At 36.2% G+C, this 21545-nt stretch overlaps 1 protein-coding gene and 1 pseudogene across 2 annotated transcripts in view; one reads left to right on the forward strand and one right to left on the reverse strand.

The window, feature by feature from the left end:
- Positions 1–10560: 10560 nt before the first annotated feature.
- Positions 10561–21545, forward strand: part of FANCL (FA complementation group L) — an 89748-nt gene continuing 78763 nt past the window's right edge. For both annotated transcript variants that reach the window (XM_021701303.2, XM_021701304.2), the window contains exon 1: positions 10561–10656. In XM_021701303.2, coding sequence (XP_021556978.1) covers positions 10561–10656 — 96 coding nt within the window. The remainder of the gene's footprint in view (positions 10657–21545) is intronic.
- Positions 16648–17443, reverse strand: LOC110590492 (annotated as a pseudogene).

Consider the following 21545-nt stretch of genomic DNA (forward strand, 5'->3'; position numbering starts at 1 on the left):
TCTTTCTATTTCATTCCTGGGGACCCCATGATTAATTAACCATAGCCAGAGATTTTTGCTACTGAAGCCATTCCCTGATCCCCGAGTGTAGCATCTGGCTATTAAAACAATACCCACTTTGCTTCAGACTGTTAACAGTCATCACCTGGGCCAGGCCTCAGCTGGCTCCTCACTGAGATCCACTGAGATCAGGAATACCATTTTTATTGCAGCTCTTTCCACAAGCATTCCCAGCACAGAAAAAAATAAAAATAAAAAATAAAGCCAGCAAAGCACTTTTAAATATTTGGGTATTTCCTTTTTTGCTCTGTTTTATTGGCAGGGGAAAGGAATCTTCATGGCCCTGGCAGAATATAGGAATGAGACACATGATCCATTTAATCTACTTTCTTACCTCACAAAATCTTTAAATTCTTTCCTCTATGTTGTGCCAAGAACTTTCTAGCCTTTCTTTTACCAAAAGCAACCAACAGTGAGTTCCTGTTTGCTGTGCCAAACCCACAAAAACTGCTAAAACTTTTTGAGCTACCACACTGAATGCAGTATGTTTTATGAATAAACCCATCATAATGAATACAGTTCATTTGTGTTCAGAAAAAAAAAATCTTAGCTTTCCAACACTGGCTACACATTAAAATAATATGAGGAGTCTTTAAAAAATATAATGGTTATTATACCCTCCACTCCCAGACATTTAAAGCAGAATCTCTGGGTTTAGACCAAGCATCTGCATTTTCTCAAAACTGCCCAAGTGACTGCCATCCACAGTGAAGTCTGAGGACCACTGCTGCAGAAGTTCTCATTCACTCCCAAGGTTTCTATCACCACTTTTATGCTAACGAGGTACATTTATAAATTCTTCTAAGATCTGTCTTCTAAGCTTCAGCCCCCCAAACTATATTTCTCTCTTTGCCTCCCCCCCGCCAACCAAGTTTCCTAAGAATCTGAAGGCTTATACAATGTAAAGGAGATTATCAAACATTTTTGTTTACTATGTGCCAGGAACTGTGCAAAGATCAAAGTAAACATATTAACCCTGGGCTCTGTTTTCTTTGTGTAGACATTTGATTGGCTACGGTGGGGTTTCTTTGTCTTTTCTTTTTTTAAGGTTTTATTTATTTATTTGAGAGAGAGAGAGAGTGAGGGTCAAGGCAAAGGGAGAAGCAGACTACCTGCTAAGCAGAGAGCCTTAGGCAGAACTCGATCCCAGGACTCTGGGATCATGACCTGAGCTGAAGGCAGATGCTTTACCAACTGAGCCACCCAGGAGCCCCAGGGTTAAGAACCCTAACATTTTGGGATGGATCATTCTTTGATGAAGATAGCTGTCTTGTGCTTTGTAGGGGGTTGAGGAGAATTCTTAGCCTCTACACACCAGATTCCAGTATCATCCTACTCCTTCCCCTCTAGATATTGCCAAATGTCACCTGGGGGTCAAAATTGCCCTTAGTTGAGAACCACTGGTCATCTTCACATTAAAGGTTTCACAAGAACTTGCATTTTAACATTTTATATACTGAGTAATAATTTTCTCTTCATTGCTCCTAGTCTTGGATGTTTGTACCATTATGAAGACCTCATTAATCCAGAGACCTAGTATTCAAAATTCAGAGTTTCATATTGCTCTTAAATGTTATGATTCCTAAGTCTCTTTTTCACTTGAACAGTTCTTTCCCCTCCTGCCAAGCCCTTTTTTTCCCCATGCTACTGGCTAAGGAAATTGGTTCAGTTGTTCTATGGTATACTTGACATTCTGGATTTGCCTGATTATTCTATCTTGACTTCATTTAGCTTGTTCGTCCATCCCTGTTTTACCAGTAAACTAGAAATTACATTCTAAAGCTTGATTAGATTCATATCAAACATTTTTGGTGCTGTAATTCATATCATAATGTATCAGTTGGCATATAATTAAGGCTGTCCAGCTTCTGGCTAAAGAGTTATCAGGTGGTGATAGCCCTGACTCTGCCATTATGAAGTTGATAATTTTGCCTCATGTGATTATCCATTTCACCATAACTTTTCACATAATGGTTTAAGCACCTATTGATGCTTATTGCCTAAGTCAACTATTTATTTAGGAGTTATAAATGGTCATTTTCTGGAGATCCATTTTTGATACAATTTGAGACGGCAATTACATACCTAAAGTGGATATGTCTTGTGGCAGTTAAGTATGCCTAGTCTGAAGGTTGGTGTGAGAAAGATAAATTTAGAAGTCATCAGTACATGGCCGACATTTACTATTCATAGGCTGGATGAGATCTTTAAAGGGAGAGAGTAGATGGAGAATAGGGTCCAGTAGTGAGCAATCAGGCACCCCAACTGTTATAACTGGATGAAGAGGAGGAACCAAAAGAGGGCTGAGAGGCAGGATCTACCATATTAATATCATTTCTCATGGCTTTTTCCTCAGTATTTTTTCTGGACTGTGGTAATCATCTACTTGATCTTACTGCCTCTAGTTTTGCCTCTTCTAATTCATGCTCCACGGGGCTTTCAGAGAAATTATTCTAAAAGTCAAATTTATCAGCTTTATTAGTTTCCAGATTAAAACCCTCTAAAAGTTCTGCATTGCCTTTAGGATAAGGCCCAAATGGCTACTTTCACCATATGAGACTCCTGACGTGTATCTTTCCTGCTTGCTTAGATCACCTCTTGCCATTCCCCATCCTTTACCTGTAAGCACTGCTAGGCAGTTTCTTGAAACATTGTAAACTATTAATGTTTCTGTAACTTTTATTCGACTTCTTTGTGGGAGAATTTGTTTCATTTGTTTCACTTACTTCATGTTTTAGAACTAAGCTAAAGGCAACTATGAAACCTTTCCTGACCTCAGCAAGGTGGAACTGACCACCATTATTTTGTGGTGTGTGTGTGTGTCTCAAATCATGACCTTAATGCACTGCTCTACAACCCGAGTACAAATATGATCATTTATTCCTTCCAGTGGATTACCTAGAGTATACCTTAAATGCCACACTAGGAAAAAAAAAAAAAAAAGCACTTCCCTCTTTGTTCCCTCCCTCAGATTTTCCACAGTTCTAGAGGCTTACACAGTCTAAAAAGGGGTAATCAGGAAGATATGCTGTGATAGTCCTTAGGGCTGTTAAAAAAGTATCCTGGTTCTCCTTCTAAACATATAGTGAATACATGCTTTTCTGCTCCCTTGAAGAAAGTAGCCATGTTTTTTGCTTGGGCAATGAAATGTAAGTAGAAATGACACGTTTCCCCTCCTTGCAGAAGGCTTAAAGGCCCAGTATTTGATTTGTTCTTTCCTTCCTTCTGTTGTAGTGGTTGGGGAAGCGTATGTTGAAATGGAGTCTTAATCAGTCTGGGTCCCTGTGTGATAAGCATTTCAATCTGTGTTAGAATGTAGCATGAACAAGAAATAAGCTTTTCTGTGTATTCAGCCCCTGAGATTTTGGAATTGTTAGCACCGAACAATGTAGCCAATGTAGGCTGATATATACACTAAGCAGGAAGAATATAAAGTCTGATGATTCTAGTAAGTAAAGCTAGTAACCAAGCCTGGCTGCTGAAGTCTTGCTGCACCATCTCTATGAAGGAGAGATTCTAAACCTTGGCATGTTTGACATTTTGGTCTGGAAAAATCTTTGTTGGAGGAGGCCGTCCTATGTACTATAGGATGTTTAGTAACAGTCCCGACTTCTAACTACTAAATGCCAGTAGTACCCCCCACCCAAGTTGTGACAACTAAAATGTCTCCAAGTATTGCCAAATACCCCCTGGGGGTCAACATTGACCCTAATGGAAAACCACTGCTTTAGGCAATACACCTCTGCTTTTGATGCGCGCCTCTACTCAAGCTGCTATAGATCTTTGAGAGAGAAATGTTACTCTGTCAGAACTTAGTTCTGCTGGTGTGTCTTTGATGGGTTCTCAGAGTCACAGTTTTTATGTCTTGGCTCTTCCAAGGCCACGGGGCTCAAAATACCTCCTTGTGGCAATTCCAGAAGCACAGCTGGTTCAGAGTCTGCTTCTTGTGATCCTAGATCTACTATCCTTGGACATCAATACCATCAAAAACGGAGTAGATAACACTTTGTGACCCTGAAAAAATATCTAATTTACATATACCCTTTCCAGGACAATAGATGTACCAAACCAAAAAGGCTCAGCTAACCTGATGAGACAAGAAAAGGTAAGAGCAAATTAACATACAATCAAATGTTACTGAAATTCAGTATGAATTTGTTATTAGTCTATAGTGCCAGATATTCTTAAAGGTATTCAGTTTTATTATACTCCTAAGTGAAAGGAGGCTACTAAAGGGTTTCAAACAGAAGTTCAGCAAAAAACAAAAAACAAAAAACCAAACCAAACCAAAACAAAAAACTTTGATAAATAGATAAAATGTTCATCCCATGGTAGTTGTGTCAGATTTGTTGCATGTGTTTAAATGTGGATTTTTACTCTGCATACTATCACCTGGGCTTTATCATATAAATAAATGGAAAAATTATAGTGGAATAATAATAAGTAGAGTAATAGTGAAACCTCACGGCAGTGGTCTTTACACATTTTCACTCACATATCCCCCAGATTAAATTTCTAATTACATATATTTCTGTTGACATCTAAAATTGTTTATTATAAGTTTAAATAGACCCAAAGGATATAATTTTGGCATATTGTAAATATTTTTTATAATAAAGCTGTTATTTCACTCTTTTAAATGTTCAAATGGAATCTAAATACCAAAGCAACTTGATACCTACCCTATTAAAGTCATGCATGCTATGTGCTAGTATAACAAATGAAACCCCCAATTTCAGTGCCTTAATATAATAAAGTTTATTTTTCCCTCACACATGTCAATTGGAAGATATTTCAGACACAGCTTCTTTCCACCTCATGCCTCTACCATTCCTAAGGGCTTTAGAATACTTTGATTCAAGTCAGCGAACAAGGAAAGAGAATGTTGAATCAGGCATAGAAAAGTTTTATGAGCCACCCACTTTCCATTGGCTACAATTCAGTCACCTGGTCGCATCAACCTGCAAGAGAGGATAGAAATGTAATTTAGTTTTAGGCCCAGGAGACAGAGGAAATGGGTTAGATGAGCACATAACTGTCTCCACTATAGTTTAGTCTTCTGATCACCAAATACCCTTCCTCTTCTCACACATAAAACATACTCCCCCACCACATTCCCAAATTAGACAACCCAACATTTCGTCTGTCACTGCATTCATTTCAAACTCCAGGATTTCCCAGTGGTAACATCCTTTCTGTTAGAATCTGGATTTTGTGTCTTCTGGTCACTGCCACCACCTCCCCACCACACACAAACATACAGGTGCAAAAATACAGTGGTGGACCAGGGACTGGATAAATACAATGACCTTACCCATTTGGAAAGAATAGTAGAAGATACAAAGCAGTTACTTGTCAGTAGAGGTTAGGAAATTCTGCAGGCTAGGGACTATAAGGAGCCCCTTTGCCCTAGCAGCAGAAAATATTTCTTGATTCAGTTTTCATTCTGCTCATTAGGAAGTCCTTTACAGTACATAAAGTTGCATTTGAGTCAAATTAGGTTTGTTGAAAATCAACTAAATAAAGCAGAGGCCAAGACTATTCCTGGGAACAGATTGCCTCTGAGGCTTTACCTTTGTTGAATGAAAGTGTTTATCCAACAAGTCTATTCAATTTTCTTCTGAATTTAAATTTGTCTTTTAGAGTCTCTGGACAATTGAGGAAGAGGACATAATTTAGGTTGTGACTTCTACCAAACCATGCACTAAAGTTAGGTAAGATACTCTTTTTTAGAAAGTTGGATAAATTTTAAATATAGAAAATAACTTTTATATTATTATAATTTATATGAAACATGATAGTATAAAACTATAAATATATGTTATATTTATATTAATATATGAGTCTTGTGGATAAATACTGCTGCTCTGAAGAGTCCTAAAAATTTGTGTGATTTCAACTTTTATCTTTGTTGGTCAGGTTTTCATATGGAGTTCCAGCTATAGAACTTGGACCAGCCAATTTTGACATGTGACTTTCTGTTCCTTTGTGCCTTTTTCCTTTTACAACATCTTTTCCTTTGTACTTATTTTAGGCTATAAAGGAAAATGAGATTAAAATGAATCCTCCTCAGACGGACTATTTGAAGAATATAACTATTTTGTAAAGAGCAATTTTATATACTTAAGATTTTGAAGGATATTTTAAAAATTCTGCTAATTTTTTATAAACTTAAAATGTTTTTGTCATTTTGAAATGACTATAGGTGTATATGAAATTGCTTTGAATTTTGAACTGATGATACATAATAATTTCTGAATGGTAAGTACCTACAGAAGGGAGGTTATGTACATGTGAATTTGTAAGATGTTTAGTTCATAATTTGAACATGAACATCCAAAGGATGAATCCTTTTGATTCATCAAACAAAATAATAAAGCCTTATGTAAAGATGTTTCCTTCAATTCTTTATTGCTCTTCACTCTGTACTGAACATGAACTTCATCTCCTGCTGCAATATTGGTTCCGTAACTTTCTTCCATCATTTCCTGAAAGCATTTATTGTCCAACCAAAAGTGAATAAGACTAAATTATCTTCTTGTTACAATTGTTGACAAAATTGTAAAAGTATCCAATGTCAATATTCCACCTTAGATTTCACAAACACATTCTCATTAAGTGGAATGACAATGTGAATGAAATTTTCAAAGTTAATTTTTTTCACATTTGTTATTCAGATAATCCATATTTAACTGTAATTATTGTTTTTGAGCCCATTCATTTCTTACAAATACATTTCTAGGATTGCAAAGGACCCTATAGATCATAACGTGATTTATACAAAGTCAAGCATTTGAAGTTTCTTGACTCTCTTTTCATTATACTCTGCTTCCTCTAACTCAATAGATGATTTTAAGTTGGACAGCATTTACATTTATAAAAATCTTTGCTAATGCCTTCTTTTAAAAAATTCATGGTACTGTTAAGTAATTTGCTTTACATGGAAAAATGAAAGATCTTTTATCTTTAAAATATCAACAAAGTATGTAAGTTCCTTCTCTTGACATTGTTTTGCTCTTTTCACATACTGAGATTTCATATATACTTTTTATGTACCAATATTGCATGTTCACATATGTCATTTTAATGGCTTTTAGACATTCTATCCTGTTATATAACTTGACCATTTCTAACTTATTGGACATTAAGTTGTCTCCTATTTAAACATTTTTGTATTATCTTCTCGGGATATACTCTCGGAAGTGGTATTTGTTCAAAAGAAAATAATTTTTATGTTTTCTGTTGTACATAAGTAGATTGCTTTTTAGGAACATTTTGTGAATTATGCATAATAATCGGCAATGTATGGTTATATCTGTATCCCCATAGACCTGCTAACATTAACTTTAAATAGGTAAGATATTAAAGAATAAGAATGGTACTACTTAAAATGTTGTGTTGTTTTGAAATGATTATATATGTATAAAATCACTTCTAAACTTCTGAATTTTAGAGTGAATTTTATTTTATTTATTTTATTTATTTATTAGTATTTATTTTATTTTTTAGAGGTTTATTTATTTGAGAGAGAAAGAGAGGGCGTGGGAGAAGGTACAGAAGGGGAGGGAGGGAGGGAATCCTTAAGCAGACTCCCCAGTGAGTGCAGAGCCCCACAGAGGGCTCCATCCCAGGACACTGAGATCATGACCCAAGCTGAAATCAAGAGTCGGATGCTTAACTGACTGAGCCACCCAGTCGCCCCTAGAGTAAATTTTAATTTATTTTTGTTAATTTAGTTATTTCTCAAAATTTTATAAAATCAGCTACTTCCACTTTATGGATAATTCATTGTTACTTTACTTGCTCTCTTTTACTAAATAGAAACAAAATTGCTATTTTAGCAAATCCTATCCCCATCAACAAAGGATTCTTTAAAGGAATGTCACAAACCACAACCATATCTTATTTATCTTTCATAGCTGAAGGACATTTTCAGATGAAAATATACTTGTAATTTCATGGCTTCCTTATTCTATTTGTAGGATATTTTATTACTATGTAGATTACACTAAGTCTCCAAAATGTAAAATTGGTTCTTCATTGCTTTTTATAATGTTACTTATTCATCTGATTTCTAACCCTTAATACTTTTTTAGATGATGTTCACTTTAGTTAGTCAACAAAATAGAAATTAATTTTAGTACTCTTTGAAGGAAAATCATCTTGAAAAAAGGAAAATACACTACCATATCTTTAGAAGTACACATACACGAAAATTTGTCATATAACGTATGCATTTCATTAATAATGCAATACCAATAAACTTAAAATCTTTTTTGTTTTTCTTGGGGGGCAGGTGGAGTTTGCAATGTTGCAGAAGTGAAAGCAGCCCATCTCAACCATTCTCTCCTTCATTCTTACTAATGGAATTCTAAGCAATATATTTAGCTGTAAAACTGTGTTTCCCAGACCCTTTGCATATGGGATGGCCAATGTGACATAGACTTGCTCAAAAGGACCTCTGGGAAAGCTATTATTGCTCTTCCATCTATTCAAATGGTTAGGACTCCAGTAGTGGTCTTGAGACCATCATGGAACAGCCAAGAGAATTTCAGCTCTCTAATATCAGACCCAAATTGGGACTAATCTTTCAGGTTTTTTTTTAAAAAAGTTTCTCTTGTTATAATTAAAATGATCTCTGTATTAAGAAGTTCTCTTAAATAATGATTTGACACTAATAAACTGTTTATTCATGTACTAATATCTTCTAAACTTTTACAATGTGGCTAGGTAACTCTTAGCTCAGAACTGTAAAACCTGTGACAATTATTCATTTGACTAGTACAGTGACCTTCAACTAGCTGCACAACAGAATTAGGTGAAAATATAACTTCACTAAGTTTAGGGTATTGGGTTTTCAATGTTTGCGTCGGAATCCCTGGTTAAAACAGAGCTGTTAAACATACGCTTGTTAAAACATAGATTGCTGAGCTTGTCTCCTAGAACTAAGAGATTCAGCTGGTCTCGGATGACATGGTTTCAGGTGATGCTGATGATGTTGGTCCAAGGACCACACTTTGAGAACCACTAGTCAGGGATCTAGCCTGGGCATCTATGTAAATAGTTTAACATGAGTGTGATGGTTGAACACAGTATCATCCTTAAGGAATGAGTTGCATAATTGAGTGTGTGTAGGTCATATCCCTGAGGAGATTCTCAAACTTCAGTGTGCATCACAATCACCTGGAGGGCTTGTTAAAACACAGATGGTTAGGCCTCACTCCCAGGGTTTGGGATTCCCTAGATCTGAGAAAAAAGAGTGAAAATTTGCATTTCTACAAAGTTCCCAGGTGCTACTGATGCCACTGGTTCTAGGATCACGTTTTAAGAACCACTGCTTTAGTGTAATTTTTATCTAACCACTGCTGTAGTATCCTTGCTTTCCCCCAAGTATCCAGAATACTGTAACAGTTGTTGTGCAACTTTAATCTTCAAGAAGTCAAATTCCATTTTGAGGGCAATAAAGATGGGAGTACGTCTTATTATCCTTACATAGTCTTGGCATATTACAGTGATGTTTTGCAAATACTAGGGCTCAAAATTGTAATGCATTTGAATACTGATTGGGATATCAAATGATTTTGTGGTAAATAGTAATGTTACTTAATCAACCCTTAGTAAAAGGAAATGGATAATTACCATTCCTGAGTTAAAAAAATGTATAGAAAGGGTTGTCAAAAATTAACTTTGGCTCATCAAGTTAATCGGCGATCTTCCCTCATGTTTTGCCTTTAGATATTTGTGAGTGCAGTACACCCAAACTGAATATAGTGTTGACTTGAGTCTGAAGATATATGTGTGCATATATATGTATACACACACACACATTTGTGCATCTCTCAAATACAATAGTATCTGACTAAACTTGGTAAAACATAGGATTATGTTGCATATATTGAATGGATTACAGTATATTATATAATAATATATTCTGTATAATATACAGAATAATGTATTATTCTGTATGCTGAGGCATACAGGAGATCCTGTAGAATAGGCCAACAGGAGGAGACAGACTGATTACAGTGAAGAGGGGAGTTGAGGCAGGGTCAGGGTAAAAGAGATACTACAACACCCAGACTCCACAATCCATCTTATGCTGTAAGAAATGCAATCTCAAACTTGCAGCAGTCCCATTTTATGCGGGAAGAAATGCAACTGCACAAAAATTGTAGCAGCCTTTCAATAAAATCAAACAAAATTACCAAAAGGGTTCTTGGGACAATCAAAGCTGGAATGATCTTGTTCAGGTAGATCTATGAACCTGAGAACAATCTTCACTCCAATGCTGCCTCCTGCCGAGCCACATCTACTCTGGCTGGGCCTGAGTCCAGGTGCCGGATTAGCACCAGACCTTAATTTCACTCCCCCGCGTCTTCGAGGCTTTTTCCCGCCAAAGGCCAGGTTTCCGCCCCTCGGAGGCCCGGGTGCAGGCGGGACTGCGCATGTGCGGGGCCTGGCCTGCGGATAAACCCCCTGCGGCTCCACAGACGGCGAACCATGGCGGAGATGGAAGTGAGCCTGTTGCGCCAGTGCCCGCTGCTTCTGCCTCAGAACCGGGCGAAAACCGTGTACGAAGGATTCATTTCGGCTCAGGTACCCGCCCGCTTGTTGCTCGATTGCTAGGAGGGCCTCCCTCTCGCGGCGCAATTCCGCCCCTGGAAGTCAGTTACGGGAGCGGTTAGGGGCCCTTAACCGTGTGGGCATTGAGAGGGGAGGCGCGTAACGGCTCCTCGGAGACTAGAGGTTTGAGGACTTAGACGGTTGCGGTTGTTCGCAACCCGTCACTCGCTACCGCGCGCGAGCCTGGGCCAGGGTCGCAGCAGGGACTCAGCGAGAGGAGCCCAGCGCGGGACGGGAGCGGGGGGCGGGGCGGAGGGCCACGCCCCCTCCCGCCCGCTTCCTAGTTTGACTTCCCTTTTGCTTCAGCGTCTGTCCCACCTTTAACTGTTTTTTTTGTTTTGCAAATTTTTACCTTGTTTCTAACATCCCCCCTCCCCAAAGCCCTACGAAGATTGGTGGCCGGCCGTTCACCAGGGAATCCGTGCAAATTATATTCGTTTTTCCTGTAAAAATATATTTTGGAGGAAAACCTCCTTTTGGCTCTCAATTAAGTCGTGTGTACCTGAACACATCCAGTAGCGATATTTTGTACGGAATCTTGACAGCACAATTAATTACCTTTCCTGAGTCCAGGCGGCTTCTCTGGTGGAGTTTATTACACATAGTAACACACGTGTACCGGTTTGAAGTTTACAAAGCGCTTTCCAAGCACGTTATCTCACTAATCCTCCGCCCTTTGAGGCAGAATTAAAAGAAATCGTTCTCAGTCTTCATAGTTAAGTAGATCAGGGCGTGGGAAATTGGACAGGTTAAGTTACTCGTCCATGATCGCCAGAGTCCCTGAAAGCGAGGCTATCAGATTTCACTCCTGCATTTTGCTCCTCTGTCTACGTTGCACCAAGATACCTTAGGTTAGAATTTTGAGTATAGATTTTTGCTCCCAGACCTTTATACTCAACATCGTGCCACCTCCCTCACCAGCACAATTCATTCTTTTTCTTTCTTTCTTTTTCTTTCTTTCTCTCTTTCTCTCTCTCTTTCTCTCTTTCTCTTTCTTTCTTTCGTCTTTTAAAATGAACAGATTCTGCTTGAGGAAAAACTAGTGAAACTACACTCAACCACTTGCAACTTTGTTACGGGTCGTGAATAGGTTAGATTACCAGCAGTACCTTTTTAGCTATAAAATGTAACACGTGGCTGACTAACCTGAGGATTTGATTTGCTACGTGAAGTACAGAGAAATTTCGGAAGAGGAAAGAAACAAAGTGGTCATTTTTAAACAACTTAACATTGAAACAGAACTGTATTTTCTGGAAATATATGTATGAATCTTTTAATAGACATGCACATTTTCAATTATTTGAACTCAGTTATATAGAAACACAAATTATGCAATTTTGTCATAATAAATTTAAAATTTAGTAATTAACCAGATAATTTGGAAAAAATATGGTGATGAGTAAAAATTTCTATTCCCAGAATTATTTTTATTTTCTAAAAGGAAAATGAATAATTGCATTGCTCCACCGTACCTTGATTAACACTCACTCCATTCAGCAATCCTCATCAAAACACTGTCAGCATTAAAAGAGTGGGATGGAGGTAAAATTTAACTCTTAATTATAGTGATTAAGAGAATGGTTTCAACTTTCAGAAATATTTAAGTGTTTGAGTATTGGATATTTGAAAACTTGATACTTAATTTAACTTTGAAGAGAAGTCTGTTTCATGCCTCTTTTTTTTTTTTTTTTTAAGTATAACTGACATGCAACATTAGTTTCGGGTGTAAAACATGATTTACGTATGTATATATCGTGAAAGGATCACAGTAAATTTAGTTGTTCATTGAATTCACCATAGGTAGTTATAGAATTTTTCTTATGATGAGAACTTTTTTTTTTTTTTTAAGATTTATTTGAGAGCGAGCACGTGGGTACATGTGCGGAAGCGCAGGGAGGAGCGGAGCGGAGAGGAGAGAATGAATCCTCAAGCAAACTTCCTGCTGAGTGCCAAGCGGGACTAGAGCCTGATCCCAGAGCCCTGAGATCCTGACCTGAGCCAAAATCTAGCGTACACCGCCTAATTGACTGAGCCACCCAGGCACCCTTCTTAGGATGAGAATTTTTAAGATAAGTCTCTTAGCAGCTTTCAGATATGCATTACAGTATTAACTATAGTTGACATGTGCTACTTTACGTCCCTATAATTTATTTTATGACTGGGAGTTTGTGCCTACAAAAGCACAAACTTTACCTGTTTCACCCTCTACTCCATCAGCACACTACTTTTTGAGGATAGGGGCCATATCCTAGGAATTACCATATGTTTTGAAGTTTACTCAAAATCTATAGTAATCTCTCAGAAATACTGAATGAAGGGGCACCTGGGTGGCTCAGTCGTTAAGCGTCTGTCTTTGGCCCATGTCATGATCCCGGCGTCCTGGGATTGAGCCCTGCATCAGGCTCCCTGCTCGGTGGAAAGCATTTCCCCCTCTTGCACTCCCCCTGCTTGTGTTCCCTCTCTCGCTGTCTCTCTCCGTCAAATAAAATCTTAAAAAATACTGAGTGAATTATCAAATTTACTTGCTAAATGAAACTTTTACCCATCCCTCAGAATATTAAGTGTAGAACTAATCAGAATGCACTGTGAATAAGGAAAGGTTATAGAGGGTACATATGGATTTATTCATTTTTCTTTAAATTCATTGTGACCATTACAGAAAGTAGAGGCTAAATCTCATTATTATTTCTGGAGTAAAGGTAATCCACTTTTTCTTTCCCGAATTGGAAGTAACAGTCTTGAATTATCTAGTTGAAAACATGATTCATTTTCAGATAGTGTTTAGAAAAATTAAAGAGCTATTAAGTTACATTTTTATCAGGAGCCATGTTATACCTAATTTTAGGCATTTTAAGTAAAGTACTTTGTCTTATATTTGTCTGTCTGCTAAAGCCTCTTAGAAAACGTGTAAACATCAGAATTGAGATTAGATGAAATGTTCTTGTGACCCTTGCTGTAGCTACAATTCTGATTTCTTAACCTAAACACATTATTTAACATTGTTTTGTTTGATGGAACGGATTTTCTTGAAAAGTGTTTGTCTTGTATATAATTTCAAACTTACAGAAAATAGCAAATATGTATGAAGATTACCCAGATTCACCATTTTACATTTGCCCCATTTGATTTTATTCTGTGTGTATATATGTAGGTGGGTATATATACATTATTTTTCTGAACAGTTTTGAGATTAGGTTGCAGGCATAGTGCCTCTTCTTAAATACTTCAGCATGTATGTCATGAGAACAAGGACACACTCCTTTATATCCACAGTACAGTTATCTAAATCAGGAAATTTAATCATGATATAATGCCATTATCTGGAGGCCAATTTCAAATTTTGTTAATGTTGCCATTAACAGTTGTACCCCTTTCCAGGCTCCTGTCATCTGATGTAAGATAAGATACCACATTGCATTTAGTTGTAAGGTATCACATTGCATTTAGTTGTCCTGGCTCTTTAATATGGAATAGTTCCTTAGGCTCTTTGCTTTTTATGAACTTGACATTTTTTAAGAATATGGTTTGGATGTTAAGAAGAATGTCCTTCAGTTTTGGTTTGACTGATACTTCCTCATCATTAAATTCAGGTTATATAATTTCGGCAGAGTTGACACAGAAAGAATGTTGTGCCCTTTATAGGGCACATGAAGTCAGTGGTTCTCATTGATGATGTTACCTCTCATCACCTCTTTAAGATGGCATGTGCCAGATTTTCCTTTTGTAATTCATAAGTACTTTGAGAGAGCTTCTCTGAGGCATCAAACTTTCAGGTACACACACCAGTTTTAGCATGTTGATTGACCCACTTAGTACTGTGGTGTTGCCAAACGATGATTTTTCTAACTCCATTATTTCTTCTTTATTTACTGTCATTTTATTATAAGGATTAACCTTCTCTTTTTCCCCACTTATTTGTATCAGAAGGGAATCATAGGTTTTAAAAATAATTTAATGGATTGTAATCATTACTTATTTATTTTGATGCTTAAATTGTCCCAGATTTGGTTGTGAGAGCACATTTTTTTTGATACAAGTTTTTAAGGCTCTGCATTTTCCCCTTACCACTTTTTTTGAAGTACGCTGTATATGCTGACATGTAGTGTTTTATCAATCATTTTTTAATACTTACATAATTTTACTTTGTAGATCCCTTGCACCCAGGAGTTAATAGAAGATTTAAAAATTTTTCTCATGAAAATATTTTTTTTTTAATTAAGAATTTATTCATTAGAGAGAGAGAGAGACAGACAGAGCACAAGCAGGGGGAGAGGCAGAGGGAGAGGGAGAAGCAGACTCCCCGCTGAGCTGGGAGCCTGACGTAGGGCTCGATCCCAGAACCTGGAGTTCATGACCTGAGCCGAAGGCATACACTTAACCATCTGAGCCACCCAGGTACCCCATGAAAGTATTTTTCTGATTATTAATTTTGTTATTTCTAGTTTTGTGATTAGATAATATTGTTTCTAAATATTATAGTCTGTGAAACTTACTGATTCTTTGTGTGTGTGTGAGTGAGAGAGAGAGAGAGAGAGAGAGAGAATGATCCCTGTGATTTAAAGAAGATATTTTCTCAATTTGGTTTCTCAATTCCTTTTCTTTTGAGTGAGCTTGGCAGTTTGTTTCCTTCAAGGAATTTGTTCATCTAGATTTTGAATTTATTGGCTTAAATGTTACTTCATGATATTCCCTTATCCTTTTAATGAATGTATTTAGGATCTGTAATGATGTTCCCTATATTAGTTATCTTTTGCTGCATAACTACCTATTCCAAATCTTCGTGGCTTAGAACAACAAACATTTATTATCTCACCTTTGCTATGGATCAGGAGTTTGGAAACTACTTAGGTGGATGGTTCTGGATCAGTGTTTCTCATGATCTTGTAATGAAGATGTTAGCCTTTATGTCAGTTCTCTAAAGGCTTGACTAGAGCGGAAAGAGTTGCTTCCAGAATAGCTCATTCACATGGCTATTGGCTGGAGCCCTCTGTTTTCTACTTCTCTTGACTTGGAGGCCTCAGTTCCTTACTACATAGACCTCCATAGCGTCCTCACAACATGGCAACTAGCTTCCCCTGAGTGATACAACAGAGATAAAGCTGCACAATACCTTTGGAGAAAAGGTACTAGTCTCTGAAGTTACACGTATTTACTTCTGCTTTATTCTGCTTTTTATAGCAAGCCTCAAATCTAGTCCATATTCAAAAGGAGAGAAATGAGGCACCAACTCTTAAAGGTAGAAATATCAAAGAAATTATGGACATATTTTATAGATACCTCTTGTCCCCATTCCTGATGGCGTTTTGTGTCTTTTTCCTGTTGCAACTGGATAGAGGCTTATACATTTTATTGATCTCTTCAGAGAACCTACTTTTGATTTTATTGATTTTTCTTATTTTTCTGTGTCTTTCTTTGCTTTGTGTGTGTGTGTGTATGTATTTCTTTGTTTTCTGATATTAAGTTTCCTAGTTTCTTCAGGTGGAAGGTTAGCTCATTGATAATGAGAACTTGTTTTATAGTGCTGTAAATTTTTCTTCAGACACTATTTGGCTGTATCACATATTTTGGTATGTTATATTTTCATTTTTTTTTTTTCAGTTCAGAATACTTGTTAATTTCTTTTTTGACCCATGGGTTATTTAGAACAACAATATATCTTTCTAAATATTTTAGGATTTTCTGGATATCTTTTTGATACTGATTGATAATTTAGTTTCATATTGGTTATAACATAATTTGTATGATTTAAATTCTTTTAAATATATTGGGACTTATTTTATGGCATAGAATAGGGCCTATCTTGGTAAATGTTACAACTGTATTTGAAAAGAAAGTGCATTCTGCTGCTATTGGGTGATTGTTCTATGTCAGGTCAGGTTGGGTCATAATGTTATTTGAGGTGTTTTTTTTTTTTTTTTAAACATCACAAATATTTTTTATTTGTCACCATTAAATGTCTGACTTTTAAACAGATTCTTGGACTGGTGTCTCATATCCATCAGGTCGTTCAACTTTAGCACCGGTCTCATCCCCAGTAGCTTTTTCAGGACTACTACCTTAACCATGAAGCTCCATGAGCTTTCCCAATTCAAACTTGGGCTTCTTCAGTGTTTTTACTTTTCTAACGAAGACATCATGGAGTGGATAAATACACTGACAAGCCTTTTCTATATCTTTTCCGATGCTGTCTGGAATCAATTTATTGACCACTTCTTTCAAGTCATTTGTTTGCACCTCTCGGGTCATGATATCCATCATCTTTTTCCAAATTTGACAGACCTGTTGGCGCTGAGCATAAGAGGTCTTCCAAATCTGATTATTACATTTTTTAGTAAAACCAACACAAAATAGACGAAGCAAATAACCATCGGTAGTCTTGACATCAACATGAGCTTCAATCATGGTCTGCCATTTTTTTGACCACGGAGCACATTTTGTCACGGGTAAGATCCATGTCATGGAAATTAGTCAGGCAGTTTTTGCCCTGAACATCCTCAGTAATTAGCTTGAATTTTCTAAATGCACCTTCATCATTCTGCAGATCAGCAAGGCTCACTTCAAAAACACGACCCTTGAGGCCATCAGATGCTATTTTGGTTCCTTGAGTTCTTGTGATTAATGTTTTTCCAATATTTCTTATATTGAACATAGCTGGTGCTTTCACATCATACCAATCTTTCTTAGAAAATGTATCAACCACTTTCTTCTTGGCTCCCTTTTTGCCGCCTTTTGTAAGGCGCTTGTTCTTGCCAACAGCCATGGCGCTGCTCAGGGAGCCAAAAGGCACTATTTGAGTTTTTTATATGCTCACTGATTTTCTGTCTACTTGTTTTATTAGTGAAAGGAGGTATTGAAAATCTCTAACTATAATTATTGTTCAATTTCTACTTTCATTTCTGTCAGTTTTTGCTTCATATATTTTGAAGTTCTTTTATTAGGTACATAAACTTTTAGGATTGTTGAGCACTCTTGAACTGATTTTTTTTTTTCCTTTTTAAATGACTGTGAGATGACCCTTTTTCTCTGGTAATCTTTGTCCTAGAATCTCTATTTTCTGATATTAGTATAGTGATTCTAACTTTTTTTTTTTTTTGATTAGTGTTGGCATGGCTTAATCATTTTTCCATTCTTTATTTTATACCTATTTGTGTCTTTATATTTAAAGGGGATTTCCTCTGGACCTTGCTTTTTTATCTAATCTAACAATCACTGCTTTTTTCTTGGAGGTGTTTAGAACATTTACATTTAATGTGATGATTGATATTGTTGGGTTTAAAGCTAATATCTTGCTGCTTGTTTTCTATTTGTCCTATTTGTTTGTTTGTTTTTTTATCTTTTTCCTATTTTTCTGCATTTTCATTATACATTATGTAGTATAATTGCATTTTTTCTCCTCTATCAGTTTATTAGCTATTTCCCCCCCTTAATAAGTTGCTTTAGGGTTCTTAACATACATCTTAAACTTGTCATGATTTACATAAGTAATAGTAGGATTATATTTTATATGCAATATTGGTTTATCAGCTATATCACTTTTGTCTTGGTGTTTTTTCTATGGTTTACAATATGCAACTCTAATTTACCACAATCTACGTTCAAGTATACCACTTATAGTATAAGAATCTTAAAATATACCATTTCCCATCCCCTGGCTTTTGTGCTATTGTTGTCATATATTTTATTTCTATTTATCTTGTAACCCTCCCATTACACTTTTATTTTCTTTTAAACAATTATCTTCCTTTATTAAGAGACTTTTATTTTTTAAGGACAGTTTTAGAGTGGGTTTATTTCTGGGTTTTCTATCCCTACATTACAGACTTTAAGTATCATTTCATCACATGATATAAAGGGAGCAAACTATTGTTGATATTGACCTTAGCTAAAGTAGTGTTTGTCAGATTTCTCTACTGCAGAGTTAACTCTTCTCCCCTTTCCATACTTACTCTTTGGAAGGAAATCTCTATGAGTTGCTCCAACTTAAGGAGTGAGGGGTTATGCTCCCCCTCTTTTAAAGTAGAGTATCTAATTTATCTGGAATTCTTCTGTTAGGAAGGTTAATTTAACTCCCTTATTTATTTAAGTTTTTAAATTTAATTCCAATATGGATAATATACAATGTTTTATTAGTTTCAGGTGTACAATATAGTGATTCAGCAATTCTATACATTACTCAGTTCTCATCATGATAAATGTACTCTTTAATCCCCATCACCTATTTCACCCATCCCTCCTCCCCCCACCACTTCCCCTCTGGTAACCATCATTTTGTTATCTGTAGTTAAGGGTTTGTTTCTTGGTTCATCTCCATTTTTTTTCTTCGCTCATTTGTTTTGATTTCTTAAATTACACATATGAGTGAAATCATTGGTATTTGTCTTTCTTGACTGACTTAATTCACTTAGCATTGTACTCACTAGTTCCAGCCAGGTTGCTGCAAATGCCAAGATTTCATTCTTTTTTTATGGCTGGGTAATATTCCATTGTATATATGTACCACATCTTTTTTATCCATTCATCAGTGGGCACTTGGGCTGCTTCTGAAATTTGGCTATTGTAAATAATGCTATAATAAACATAGGGGTGCATGTATCCCTTTGAATTAGTTTTTTTGTAATTTTTAGGTATATACCTAGTAGTGTGATTACTGGATCTTAGGGTAGTTCTATTTTTAACTTTCTGAGGAACCTACATAGTGTTTTCCAGAATGGGGTTGTACCAGTGTGCATTTCCACCCACAGTGCAAGAGTGTTCCTTTTTCTCCACATCCTCGCCAAAACTCGTTGTTTCTTGTGTTGTTGATTATAGCCACTCTGACAGGTGTGAAGCGATAATCTCATTGTAGTTTTGGTTTGTGTTTCCCTGATGATTAGTGATGTTGAGCATCTATCTTTTCATGTCTTTTAGTCATCTGTATGTCTTGGAGAAATGTCTGTTCATGTCTTCTGCCCATTTTTAAATTGGATTATTTGGGGGTTTTTTTGGTGTGTGTTCAGTTGTATAAGTTCTTTTTATGTTTTGGAATGAACCCTTTATTAGGTATGTCATTTGCAAATAACTATCTTCTCCCATTTAGTAGATTGCCTTTTAGTTTTGTTGTTTGCTTCCTTAGCTGTGCAGTCTTTATTTTGATGTAGTCCCAGTAGTCTATTTTTGCTTTTGTTTACCTTGCCTCAGGAGACCTATTTAGAAAAATGTTGCTATGGGTGATGTCAGAGAAATTACTGCCTTTGTTCTCTTCTAGGATTTTAATGGTTTCATTTCACATTTAGGTCTTTAATCCATTTTGAGTTTATTTTTGTGTGTGGTGTATGAAAGTGGTCCAATTTTGTTCTTTTTGAATGTAGCTGTCCAGTTTTCCCAATACCATTTGTTGAAGAGTTGGTCTTTTTTCCCATTGTATATTCTATATATAGACATTTTAACAATGTCTGTTTTTCCAGTCCTTGAGGATGGAATGTCTTTTCTTTTTTTTTTTTTTTTTTTTTGTTGTCTCATCTTCAATTTCTTTCATTATTACATAGTTTTCAGAATATGGGTCTTTCACTTCTTTGGTTAGGTTTATTCCTTAACTCCCTCATTTATTAAATCAGTCATTTATATCAGTATGGACTCATAGATATTTATCTTATACTTTGGGTTGTAATCGAGTATCCAGATTGTCCAGTTTTGGCACAATTAACCTTTTAAAGACATTTTAGAAAATAAGAAAAGTCTTTCATATTTACCTGTATATTTACTGTTTCTGGTACTTTTTGTTGTATAGCCACATTGCTCTTTAGTTTCATTTACTTTCTTCCTCAGGTTATTCCTTTAACATTTCTGGTAGTGCATGTCTTGTACTGATAAATTTTTTCAGTGGTTTTATGTCTGACATATTGTTTGGCCTTTTGAAAGATACTTTTACTAGGTATAAAACTCTAGATTGCTTTTTCCCTCCTTTTAGTGCTTTACAGATGTTGCTTAATTCTCTTGCATTATTTCCTATGAGAAGTGTCTACTGTTTATTTTTGTTCCTCTGTAAGTGTTGTGTTGTTTTTCTTTGACAGCTTTTAAGATTTTTCTTTTTCTCATTGTTTTTTGTCAATTAGATTATGATGTACCTTGCTGTAATTTTCTTCATGATTTTCCTCCATAGGGTTTGTGGAGCATTTTGGATTTGTGAGTATATATTTTCATTTAATTTGGGAAAAACTTCAGCCATTATTTCTTCAATTTTTTTTTTTTTTTAAAGATTTTATTTATTTATTTGAGACAGAGAGAATGAGATACAGAGAGCATGAGAGGGAGGAGGGTCAGAGGGAGAAGCAGACTCCCTGCCGAGCAGGGAGCCCGATGCGGGACTCGATCCCAGGACTCCAGGATCATGACCTGAGCCGAAGGCAGTCGCTTAACCAACTGAGCCACCCAGGCGCCCTATTTCTTCAATTTTTTTTTGTTCCTTCTCCTTCCTTTGTTTTGGGGACTCAAAATACATGTATATTAGGCCATTTTAAAATTGTTCCATAATTCACTAATGGTTCTGTTCTTTTTCATTGTTTGAGTGTCTTTCTCTGTTTTATTTTGAATGTTCTGTGCCTTCAGGTACCCTAATATCTTCTTTTGCAAGACTTAACTGCTGTTAATACTGTATAGTATCTCAGACGTATTTTTCATCTTTTTGATTTGGGTCTGTTCTATTTAGCATACTCATGGTTTTCTCTACCTTCTTGAACGTATGTAGTTATCATTGTTGAAATTTTTTTAAGTAGTTCTATCATCTGCCATTTTTGTATTTCTCTTGATTTTTTTTTTTTTTCTCTTCATTATGAATCTTATTTTCCTGTTTTTTTGCATGCCTGGCATATTTTGATTGGATGCCA

Source organism: Neomonachus schauinslandi, chromosome 10, assembly GCF_002201575.2.
Source record: "Neomonachus schauinslandi chromosome 10, ASM220157v2, whole genome shotgun sequence".
Lineage (NCBI taxonomy): Eukaryota > Metazoa > Chordata > Mammalia > Carnivora > Phocidae > Neomonachus > Neomonachus schauinslandi.